General features: G+C 41.5%; 1 protein-coding gene across 1 annotated transcript in view; it reads right to left on the bottom strand.

Moving 5' to 3' along the window:
* Positions 1-4,370: 4,370 nt before the first annotated feature.
* MEX3C (mex-3 RNA binding family member C) overlaps positions 4,371-13,112 on the bottom strand; it is a 30,642-nt gene continuing 21,900 nt past the window's right edge. Inside the window, exon 2 of the mRNA XM_048850383.2 lies at positions 4,371-7,536. Coding sequence (XP_048706340.2) covers positions 6,311-7,536 — 1,226 coding nt within the window. The 3' untranslated portion in view covers positions 4,371-6,310. The remainder of the gene's footprint in view (positions 7,537-13,112) is intronic.

The following is a 13,112-nucleotide window of genomic DNA, read 5'->3' on the forward strand; positions in this document are numbered from 1 at the left end:
CTCTCTCTCAACACTAGCAACCTCAAGCTACCACCAAATATCTAGTGCATAACTACCACAGTAATGGGCAACCTACAACCTCTTATCTTCCCCACCCCTGAGCTAAACGAAGCTTAGCCAAAACATCTCCAATGCCACCTATCAATACGCAGGGCCTGGTTAACAGACAGCACTGGTGGATGACCTCCTGCTGTCTATAGACAATGGCCATATTTCCATATTCATCTTTGGACTCAGTCATAGTAAGCCACGAAGCTCTATCCTCTCCTCTGTATTAGTCAGCATCTGTATGAAGGGGATCAGGTGAGAGAACACTAATGGCAGAGTCATCAGTATTTGCATGACACCTAGCTCTATATTACACCCACAGAGCTTTCTTGGGGCCCAGTCACGGTCAACACCTGGAGGAAGCAGAATCCAAGGAAGGTGGAAATAGATTAAAGAACTTGTCTCCTTTTGTTAACATCCCCCTGTGCTGACAGTAGCTGCTTGCTGTTTTGGGGCTCAATTGGACTTCTAACTATTGGATGACAGGATGGCCTCAGCTATGACAAATGCCCATTTCCACCTGCGTCTGGCAAGAATGCCATGCCTCAGCCTATTGTATTCAAACCTGGCTGTCGTGAGCCAAGTCTTCATGAGATCTTGGGCTTAACATTGCAACTGATCTCAGAGTGACTATCTTCAGTCCTAGGTGATGCTGCCTGGTGGGGAATGCAGCAGCCTATCTACAAGCCACAACAGGGTGTCACAGGCACAAGTTCCTAAAAGATAAGACTCCTGCCTAAACAGCCCGATTTTCAGAAGTTCAGTGCACAATCAGCTCCCTCTTGACTTCAATAAGAGTTGCTGAGTGCTTAGCACTTTTGGGAAAATCAGCCCACTTAGTTAGAAGCCTAATTTTAGACTTTTTAAAAAATCTTGACCAGAAGTTATGTAGAAGCAAGTTGCTCAGAGAGGGGGCTAAGAATGCTATAAGAATGTAGATTTATTGAGCGCAGCTGCACTGCTGTCCCCCTCCCCAGTGGAATGCTCCGCTCATAGAGCACTTGTATTTGCTAAACCTCCACCAGACCAAGTTCTAACTGAAACCATACTTAAGATCATCCCAATACCAGGCAGACTAAGTGTTCTTGCATAGCAAGTCTTGGCTCTTTGTGTAAGTGAATTATAATCTTTACCATCACTTTTGCTTACCTCTGCCACAACCACCAAGTAGCCTGATATAATTCTTCATGTTTAGGGAGCAGCTTACGTTATGGTTTCATGAAAGCTAAATGAAGACGTATCAGAATCACTATCCTCTGCCCCCCATCCCCAAGTTTCCCTTTGCTGTTTTCAGAAGGGAAAATAAAAGTGTCAATCAAAAGTTCTACCTATAAATCACTTATGTAAGTACAGGTTTCAGACTGGCAGCCGTGTTAGTCTATATTCGCAAAAAGAAAAAGGAGTACTTGTGGCACCTTATAGACTAAAATTTATTTGAGCATAAGCTTTCGTGAGCTACAGCTCATTTCATGCATCCAGTGAAGTGAGCTGTAGCTTACAAAAGCTTATGCTCAAATAAATTTGTTAGTCTATAAGGTGCCACAAGTCCTCCTTTTCTTTTTATGTAAGTACAGAAACTCATTCAGGTCTTCCATTGGTGATTCATAAAAGATGTTTGCTGACAGCACTAAAATATATGTACCAATGGCACTTTAGATCACTTTAAAAACACTAAATTAATCCTCAACACTCCTGTGAGGCAAGTATTAGATCTATTATGCAGATGAGGAAAGCAGAGACCAGAGGTTAAAATGGACAAGGCATCTGTGCCAGGGTTTGAACTCTGGAACTTCTGGCTCTGAGTTCCCGGGTACAGGATTCATTTTTTGTGCCTCAAATGATTTCCAGGCCAGCAGATTTTTGAAAGGTTAGTTCTCGTTGGTATCTGCGGTGTTCAAAATTGAATGCATTTATCAAAACTTAGAACAAAAACTATCCTTCACCCCTTCTACCTCCCACCAAACATAGGAATGGAAGTAACACACTCGCGTTGGACACAACATGACGTTGGACGTGATTCCAGGTTACAGCTGGACACATTTGTGGCACGTAAATGACATGACCAACTAACTTGGCTTAAAATTTGCATGACATGAAAACAAACGTCTACAGAACTTAGGACACATTTAAAATCTTTTTTTAAAAGCTGACACTCCCTTAGTGTTTACAATTTTAACACCAAAATCTGGAAGTAAAATGGATTTGGTTTTCTATTGCCCAAGCTGAACTGAAACGAGTAGATTAAAAAAAGTGTTCAGTTTTAATAACCATTTTATTACATCGGTAAACAAAAACTACGGGATTTTTAAAACTGTCAAACAAGGACTTGCCAATGAATTAAAGATTCATAGAAATTGTTTCACCTTTATTTAAACAGAAGCTAAAATACTGAACTTTAGTCACTTATCAGAAGTGTTTCTGATGCAGGGAAAATATAAAGTGTAATACAATAATTATAAGAAAATCAAAATTAGTCTTTTAAGCTAATTCCTGCCTTGTGCTGGTTAAGAAACAGATTTTATTGGAAAATCAGCTGAATATTTTGATATTATAAAAACATGTCTAATTGTGACATTTTCTCAAAGCCTGAAAAGTAAATTATTCCCTTGCCATGTGACACACTAAAAGAGAGCACAGGGTGAATTCAAGTTTTATTTGTCCTCTTCAGGATTCTATCAAGAAAAAAAATTGAGAAAAAAGAGGAATCCTTAATCCCAATCTGACGGTGGACAGCAACATCTTCTTGGTGTTCCACAGCAGCGGGCCAACTGCGTAAGAGGCTTGAGCATCTCTAAAGATGCGGAGGAATACGGATGTCGATGCATCTGATGAAGTGAGCTGTAGCTCACGAAAGCTCATGCTCAAATAAATTGGTTAGTCTCCAAGGTGCCACAAGTACTCCTTTTCTTTTTGCGAATACAGACTAACACGGCTGTTCCTCTGAAAGGTAGGTGATGATTACAGAGTGGCAGATCTGTCTCTAAAATAATCAGGGCCCAGCATGTTTAGAGGCTTGAAGATAAATAGCATGACTTTTATTCAATACACCTGTTATTGCTGCTGGCAGAGAGCAATCACTTCAACAATATTTACTGGATATTCATTACTATAAGAGCTACATCATCATTTCATAACAGCTTGGACTGAAGTACATCATGGTGCTCAAACAACCAAGTGCTGCAGGTTCCAGTCCCTTCAAATGGAGAGGTCAACCGAGAACTCCTTTTCTTGACAGGGACATTTGTCTTCACTCTTCCCTTTTAATCCTAATGCAGCAGATTCATAACCGGAGCAGCAGCATCCTGCACCAGAGGCAACAGAATCTTGCCCAGTGGTAGAAATCTCTTGATTGCACACTGTTAGATTATACGTATCTGTAAAACACATACATGCCTTCTAGTTCTGGACAGTTTCTGAAGGCAATTTGAGGCCAAGTTCTGTACTCTTACTTGTGTTAAGTTATAGCTCACTGAAATTCAGAGGAAGGGTAGCCCAGTGGTTAGAGCAGCAGCCTGGGTTTCAGGAGACCTGGATCCAACAACTCACTCTGCCTCAGGATTCCTGTGTGACTCTGGGCAAACAGTTTAATTGCTCTGTGCCTCAGTTCCCCATGTGTCAAATCTGGATCATAGCACTTCCCTACCTCTCAGGGGTGTTGAGAGGATAAATGCATTAAAGTTTAAGATGCTCAGATACTACTGTAATGGGAGCTATAAACTCCTAAAATGGATCAGAACTGGGCAGCTTGCAGAGCAAGTTATGAATCAAAATGAGGGTGAGCAACAGAATCTGACCCTTAGTAAGTAGAACAGATACCATGCTTAAGACCTCAATGCATCTGTGTTCACATTCAGTTTAACACCAAATGCAATGCACTTGATATTGTTTACAATTTTCAATTAAATGGGAAAGGCAAAAAAATTATACCTGCAACTTGAAATCAGCGAGGAACTGACACGGCTGAAATAATGAAAGTAAAACACTACTTCAAACAAATACCTGATAATTCTCTTCTGCTGCTGTATGTGTGTGTATCTAAGTAGGGAAATACATTTATCTTGGATGTGCTTGGAACAGAAAATTTCTAAATTATTTTGACGATGCGCTCTCAGATATTACTAGTCCTACATCTAACTTTTCTGAAATTTGGTCAGTCATTGCTACTTTTAAAAGATTATGTGTAAAATTAAAAACTGTTCACTTGCAAAGCACTTCAGCAATAAACCCCCCAAGTTTTAAGGGAGTGAAAGGGAGCTATCAGATTATAGTTTCACAGAAGTGGTTTGAAATGAGAACCATGAAGACAGCAAGATCAGAAAACATTCAAGTTAATGGAAACAAGTCTTTATTAAGTAACTTTTAATATCAGAAAAATAAAACTCTTATAATTCTCTTTACAGCAAATATATAATATCAGTGCTTTGGCCATCATAAGTTAAAGGCCCTTTATCATAAAATATATGGTTTTTAAACTTTACTCAAATTGAATTTATAATCCCTATGACCTCCCTACATATACATAACAAAAAGAGTGTAGTAAAATTAGCAAATACTAAACTATATTGATAGTTTGTCATTGTTAGTTTGTGGTTTATAGAAATGGTACACGCACCTAATATCTGTCGATTCCTTGGCTTATTAGTTGCAGTGTACAATGCAATAAAATACAAAATACATGCTTGGTGAACATTTGTTCATATCTACAAGACTGGAGCTAAAGATTAGGTTTCAATACTGACATTTAACTATTCTACAAGCAATTAGCATTAAAGTTATGCATTACATAATATGCCATCAAGGCAACTCTTATACTGAAAAAATCGTAAAATAAAAACCATTATTTGTAAACTTTTATACGAAATGTAACTCTTCAAGTGGAAATAAAAAATAAAATTTCTGTATATTTACTAGTTCAATACATAGAATTTGTTTTGCTATACTGAGGAAAAAAAGCTTGTGTGTGTCTTGGGAAAAGAACGCTTAAAAAAATAATAGAAATTCTACTACAACGCCACTTTGTGTGTGTGGGGGGGTGGGGGGGGGGTTCGTTTTTTCAGATGCCAGCACAGATTTTGGAACATACTGAGGATGAAGATGCTAGAGACATCCACAGGTTGAAATGTAAGCAGCACATTTGAAAGACATTTTTTGTTGTGATTGGAAACAGTTTTGAAATGACGTAAAATAATTGAAGGGCCATGGTCACAGCTGCTTTCAGGAATTATACAAGAGCACATACACGCCTCCCCCTTTTTCCTTTACATTACTAAAATAAAATATATATATATATATATATATATATATTGTATATATATATTTATATAATGTGCAAGACAAGTATGGATTGAACATAAAAATGCTTCACATTTTGAACTATATAATCTCTAAAATGTAATTTAAGAACACCTTGATCAGACTAGTGAATGGAATGTTAGCATCCTCACTATTAGCCAAAGTATGTGCACCCCAAAGTTCTTATTGAAATGGGATCAAGCCACAGCCAGGCTACTCCACATTCCATTAAGAAAGGCAGTGGGTAGGAATTCACAATGAAGGAGACCAAATCATTCCTGATCCTCTGAACATACCATTGTTCACAAACTGGGTGAGATGAAGGTCAATTTGGCAGTTTCCCTCCCGCCCCGCCCCCAATTAACAGTGATCTATTTAAAACTGCCAACAACCTTACTGATTCCCCAAAAAAATCAAACTGTGCATTAACAGGTTATTTGCAATACTGAAGAATTAGGCGTAAGTTGTTGTAAAATAAAACTAAACAAAACCCAAAACCTATTTCAAAACTGGCAGTGTAAAGAAGGCAGCATTGGAAGTGTTTTTTGATACATCAATAATACCATGAACCCTCCAGAGCAGACTAATTCTCTGTTTAGGCTATGGGGTTCATTGCCTCCAGAACTTAGATGTTACCAACACTAATACAGATCACTAGGAAAACCTGTAAAATTCATTTGTTTTCTTGGTTGTGAAATTGATCTAAAGTTTCCCCCCTACTGTTCCTTAACCTTATACCAGATGTATCTCTGATAAATGTGCCATCCGTTTAAACCAAACCGGACAGAGACCATTAGATTTAGTGTTACCGTAGCAGCCTTTTAGAAAGTATAAATTTACTAACAACTTTAGCCTAATCCCAAGAAAACCCAATAACAGTCAGAATTAATTAGGAAGTTTACTGGGGGGAGTACCATTACACCCATGCCTTTAAGAGTTTAAAAAGTCCATATATAATATCTATATATATTTAAGAGTGAATTTGGATTGCCTGAGTAACAGCTGTCTGGCAAACTGGACATGATGGCGTTTCTTTTTCACAGATCTTGTTGGCACATTCCATACAGAAGAGATTGTGGCCACAAGGAACTAGGGCAGCAATAACTTCATTCTCAAAGCATATCACACAGTCATGCTTTCGTCTAGACTCGGGTGGTGAACTGGATGTGGAACCGCCGTTGGAAGAGGAGTAGCTGTTGGTACCATTAGAAAAAGCAGGGATGTATATTGGAAGGCCAACCTGGTTGCATGTACTGGGTGGGTCACTTCTCACTCTCCTAGCAAGCGGATGTTCCAAAGTTTCAGGAAATGTAGGTGACAGACGAGGAGTGGATGGCTGACTTCCTCGACGCTGAGCCTTCATGTTACCAGCAGGGTCGCTACCAAAGCCAGATAGCGGGTTTACTGGTTCAAAAGGGGCCCAGATGGTTTGGGAAGGCGTTGGTAAGGAGTCATATGCAGGAGAGTCAACTGCAAGATCTTCTGTGCCCATTGAAGGCAACGTTTCTCCAAACCAAAAGTTTCCTGTGCTGAATGGACTTGTTGGGCTGAAGTCAGCCAATCTATTGCTTCCAAAATAGGAATCAGTGGAGCCACTTCCTAAGGAGCTGGAGCTGTCATTTCTATAATTAGAAATCATTCTGGTGCGGCTAGGAGGGACAGGATTGGAAGTAAGCCAAGCAGATCCAAGAGTGCCGCCTTCAAAGCTCACATCTGTACCATTGTAATGGAAATCATTTTCTTCATTCAGCTCTATGTAGTTTCCTGTGCGCATGGCAATATGCATTTCTATTTCTTCACGTGCACGGTCTACATTTTCAGGCATCCCTGTAACCTCAAAGACTGGCTCCTTGTCTCTGCTGGGAGTAACAATGTACGTGTGTGTCTGCTGCTGAATTCTTTTGATTGTAGCTCCTTTGGGTCCAACCACCAGCCCAACTACACGGTAAGGCACCCTCACTTGGACTGTAGTCTGACCTGGCAGGTTGGGAGTACATGGCAACCCACCCAGAGCAGGACCATTTTTGTTGCGTGATGCTCTGATCATGGAGAAGTGTTCAGCTGCTGAGAGAATTTCCCTTTTGGCCATGGCTACATCCTCTTTTCGTCCAGTGACGACAAAAATGGGTTCTTCTCCTCGAACAGGGGTCTTAATGTAAGTATTCGTCTTGGCTCTTAATGCTTTTATTTTGCAACCTGTTTAGAGGAAAGAAACACACATTTAGTAAAGAGGGATTTTAGAAAACCACAAGAAAACAGTCTCCTGTTTTAAACTGCTTGCAAGCTTCAAGGGTGAAACCTGAAGCCATCTGTACTTCTCACACGTCATGTCAGTGAAAGCAGCAAAAACTTCTCTCTCAATTATGTCCATGTTGATCTGTGGTGACCACAAGGGTGAGACTAACACATTGTGCAGTAACATTATTCAATTGATTTTTCTTAATCACTTTAAAAAGTGTTTTTACATTATGCCTTAATACTACAATCTATTCTGAAGGCAACTCTTCCCAGTGCTTGGTCTATTCGATGAAGCGTTATTTCTGTGGGGCTCTCTTTTTTTTAAAAAACACATTATTAAAGACCGCACCTTTCCAAGGTTTCCCAGAGGAAAAAAGTGAAATTAAACTCACTGAGATATCAGAGTTGTAAGTGATGCAATTGAAGTTCTCATATCCCGGAGCATGGTGTTTACTGCACCATCATGAATTTTATGGAATGTCAGTTCTACTGACAAAAGCAATCTTCTAATCGGCGTCAACGTTTAAGATGAAAGGACATTCAGTTGCTTAGGTGCATGCTAAGGGTTTACCTGTGACAAGGCGGGCGGGGAGGGGGGAGAGGAGTAGAAATGTTGCTACTCAACTGTTCAATTCAACTCAACTCTTTTCAGCTCTGTCTACATCAGTTACTTTGTGATGAACCTTCAACGTTAGGACTGGTAGACCTCCACGAGTTGTAGTAACAGTGGGAACACCAGGCAAGGTGCGGGCAGCCTTTCAATGCAGTGTCAATTAGGCCTACGTCTTGTCTACACTCGTGCTCCATGAGTTGTTTATATGTCTATATAATTTATTACACACACATATATACACGCACACTTTTGATAAATGCCCTCACATTACAGAGCAAATGTGAGGTATACATGGCTCCACAACCACCACGTGGCACTTAATTTCCACAGTGCCTGTAAATGTAACTAGAATTCTGTGTGTTTCTGGCTTTGTGGGGTATACTTCCTCAATCATGTCAAGATGCATGCTAAACACCGGCACAATTAAGCTAAACCCTCGAAAAAACAAATAAACAAGGCACACCAGCATGCATTAACACACGTTCCAATGACTTCCCTTGCTTCTCCCCATCAGAAGTGTTCAGTAAAGAGAAGTCAAACATTGACAGGAGTTAGGGAACAGACAATGCACACATGTACTATAAGCTATAGGTACTTTAAACCACATCCTCAAAACATGACTTTACCAAGAAGTGTCATCGTTACCAATGAGCACTGGTATAATTTATACTTTACTCTTGCCTCATTTCATAAGTGGAGACTTCCCTCCCAGCCTGTTGAGTAACAGTCTGCCAGTTTTCTCCTCATACTTAATTTGGTATAATCTTTGTACATTAGGTGCTTGCTGGGATTTTCGGGCTGTATTTACATAATGAATGCTGAAGGAGTAGAAATGAATAGTTAAAGAAGCTTTACACTTGTATAATTCAAAGTCTGAGGACAAAATGGCAGGCAGGCCTCTTCCTAAATACGTGAGGATTTTTAGCATGTTGTGCACACAAACAATAAGAACTCCTGCTGCACATCACCAGGACCCAAAAGTAGCCAACAGACTCTGTCAGTGATCTGCAAAAGTTATGCCTACATTGCCTAAATTTACAAGATATGCCTACATTGCAGCTGGGAGCAAGCCTCCTAGCCCAGAGAGACAGACAGAGACTCGAGCTAGCAGAGCTTGAGTTAGTGCGATAAAAATAGCAGTGTGGACACCGTTACTAAGGCTGCAGCTCTGACTCGCTAGGCTTGAAAGCCCAAGCCACAATGGTCACACTGTGTTAGTTTCAGCCCCACTAGTATAAGTCTGTCTACCTGGGTTGGGAAGCTTGCTTCCAGCTGCAGTGTAAACATACCCAAAGGGTGCCAACTTTAACGTTAGCTGCTTAACAGCCATTGGGGGGGGGGAGGGGGGAGGGAGAGAAACACAATTCAAAGGAAAGGAGTACTTGTGGCACCTTAGAGACTAACCAATTTATTTGAGCATAAGCTTTTGGTTAGTCTCCAAGGTGCCACAAATACTCCTTTTCTTTTTGCAAATACAGACTAACACGGCTGTTACTCTGAAACAATTCAAAGGGCACTTCGGCAAGGAAAACTATCAATTTAAGTTCCCCAAACATTTTGGTCTCAAAACATTACCTACTACGGTTTCAAGTAACACTGATGATTAGAATCGTGTGCGCGCATGTGCGTGTGTTGGGGGGGTGGGGAATCATTACCTCTTGGGGCTCCTCTGCTGATCCTTTCGAGGAGTTTAGAAGCTCAGGAGAGGTCAGGCCAGCTGGCTTGGGCTTGTGGGCCTTGGGCCAGAAAAATTGGTGTGCAGATGTTTGGGCTCAGGCTGCCTACAAGGGTGTAGGGTCCCAGAGCTTGGGCTCCAGCCCAAGCCAGAACATCAACCTAGCAGTTTTTAGCCCCGAATCCCGAGCCACCTGCTCATGCCCTGAAGCTTTTATCCACACGTAGATGTACCCTAAGAAGCCCTACATTGCAATGCTGCTGTCAAGGCCAGAAAGCAAGCAGGCGAGAAGAAGAAACAGGTACAAATGGTGTGGGTGGCACAGCGCCTGTGCCCAACTGCTCTCCTTTGCTGAGCAGGCCCCTTTGCATCAGCAGGAAGCCAAAAAACCTCATAAAAGGCTCTTTAAAAACATGATGGCTTTTCTATCAAATATTCCAGGCTATGCTATGTACAAGGATGCTTGCAGAAAGGGAAATTTTTAACTAATTTAGTAAAAAAAAAAAGTCACCCCAAAAAATGACGATGTGTCCCTTTCATTTACTCTGTAAAGGAAGATTTTATGCAAGTGATTTGGGAGTGGAGTCTCCCAATATTCATATCCACCTAGCAGGACAATTGCCACACCAGCAATTGAGTGGGGGGGGACTAAGAAAAAGTCAGATGGTACAAGCAGTATGGGAGGTTGTAGGTATCAGCTTTTGGAGAAAGATTCAATTTCTCTGCTAACAACATTAAAAGTACACCATAGCTCCTAATTTAGGTAATTTCCTCTTCTCCCTGTACACCCTAGATTGTGTTGTGGGCTTCCTACTCTGAATAAGTGCCCAGTCTGCCCTTGGTTTTTGATGCCACCACAAACAGGAAGTTGACAAAGCAACATGAAATTTGCCTCTGGGGATAAACTAGCTCACTGTGAGCCCAATATGCTGCTGCTAAGCTAGTCAATGCAGTAAAGTCTTGTTTATCTGAATGACCCCAAATTGAAGTCCTATCCTCCTCATGTGCACCAACTATCCCCGCCCCCCCACAGACACACGCAAAAATTACTTTAATTTCCTTCGTTCAACTTAGATAACTGATACTATGTCCTTTATTTCAGAGAGGGTATGAAACATGAACATTTAAAGAACTACTCCAAAGTGTTATGACTATCTGGCACAAAGTGCGATTTAAAATTTGAGCCTATTGAATACTAGTTTCCATAGTGCTTCACCAATCTGAATAAGTTACACATTCTAAACAAGTTTCCCTGGTAGCTAGTCTTCTGTCTCCAACACCCAGTCCCTGCAACCTGCAGGGACTTGTAATGTCAGCTGAAAACTCATAAAAACAATGCTTTTAATAAACTTCAGTCCCAATACAATTCACATTGATAAGACTGTTTGTTTCACATGTCAGCATTCAGAATGGTGCACTGACCAAGAGGAGCATGGCTTTCTTTTAAGATATGACTCATCAGCCTAGAAAAAGCAAAGCCCCAGACATTTAAAAATTGGCTTCACAAGAGAGTGGTTTCCACCAAATCCAAGGTATACTCTCAAACTTTATCTGAAGGATAGAAAGAACTGCCACTGAAGGAAATCATTACGACCTACCAAATTCATAGTCCGTTTTGGTCAATTTCACAGTCGTAGGATTTAAAAAAAAAATCAATTTTATGATTTCATGGTGGTGTAATGGGGGGAGGGGGTCCTGACCCAAAAGAGGGTCATGGGGGTTGCAAGGTTACTGCAGAGGGGTCTTGGGATTGTCACCCTCACTTCTGCACTGCTGCTGGCAGGGGCACTGCCTTCAGAGCTGGGCAGCTGGAGAGCAGTGGCTGCTGGTTAGCCTCAGGAGGTCATCTAGTCCAACCCCCTGCTCAAAGCAGGACCAACCCCAACTAAATCATCCCAGCCAGAGCTTTGTCAAGCCGGGCCTTAAAAACCTCTAAGGATGGAAATTCCACCACCTCCCTAGGTAACCCATTCCAGTGCTTCATCACCCCCATAGTGAACCAACCTCTAAAGCCAGTGCCACTGCCAGCAGCAGCACAGAAGTGAGGTTCACAGAGCATGGGTGGGGTGGGTTACCGTATGTCCAAGTTTTTTTTCCCCAGAAGTCTCTCACGTGGATCAGAAGCTGTCCCAGCCAGCAGCCACAGAGCTACTTGCAGCCAGGTGAAGTTAGAACATAAGAACGGCCATACTGGGTCAGACCAAAGGTCCATCTAGCCCAATATCCTGTCTTCTGACAGCGTCCAATGCCAGGTGCCCCAGAGGGAATGAACAGAATAGGCAATCATCAAGTGATCCGTCCCGTTGCCCGTTCACAGCTTCTGGCAAACAAAGGCTAGGGACTCTACCGCTGCCCATCCTGGCTAACAGCCACTGATGGACCTATCCTCCATGAATTTATCTAGTTCTAGGTTCCCAGAGGTGGGTCTCATCTGGCTCCTTGAATGGCCCCTGCAGGGGAAGAGGAAGTCCCGTCTTTCCCTAGCTAGGGCCAGGACCCCCCCGACCTTGTCCTTCCCCTACGATAATCAGATTTCATGGGGGAGATCAGATTTCATGGTCTGTGGTATGTTCATGGCTGTGAATTTGGTAGGGCCCTAATCATTATGTATAACACCAGAGACCTATGAATGCATCAATCAATACCAACTCAGTTTAGTTTGCTAGGAAAGCTGGAAGACACCAATAATAGACTATTGTAAAAGGCAATCGTGTCATAACTGGGTCACTAAACCTCATTATATAGTTCTATTAGAACGATTTTTCTATTTGTTTTTACTTGGCTGTTCTGGTTCCCTACCCTCCTCTATTAATCACTGCAGAGGGATGATGCAAAGCATTTCCTTGTACAGCATACTGCATCTGAACACGATGCCTTCAGTCTGACATGGAATCATTAAGCAATTAAGAGTCATATGGCTACTGTACAAATCAAGAGGTTTCTCAGCCTGTTAAGTCAGAGACAAAAACGCATGCATATGAAGAAAAGGCCCCTCCCCCCCAGTGTCTCCTAATTCTGGACTTGAATAGCTATTCTGATGCAAGACAATGTAGAATAGCCCAGTAACAAATGTAAACAGACATGAACAGTGAAGTCTGACAGCCAAGGAGTACTGTATTCTTTTAGACTGAGGCCTAGTCTACACTTAAATAGATTAACTTAATTGCATCACCAGGGCCATGAAAAATTTCTTATCCTGAGCACTGTAGTAAGGTTGACCTAACCCATGTTGTAGACACAGTTAGG

Source organism: Caretta caretta, chromosome 5 (assembly GCF_965140235.1).
Source record: "Caretta caretta isolate rCarCar2 chromosome 5, rCarCar1.hap1, whole genome shotgun sequence".
NCBI lineage: Eukaryota > Metazoa > Chordata > Testudines > Cheloniidae > Caretta > Caretta caretta.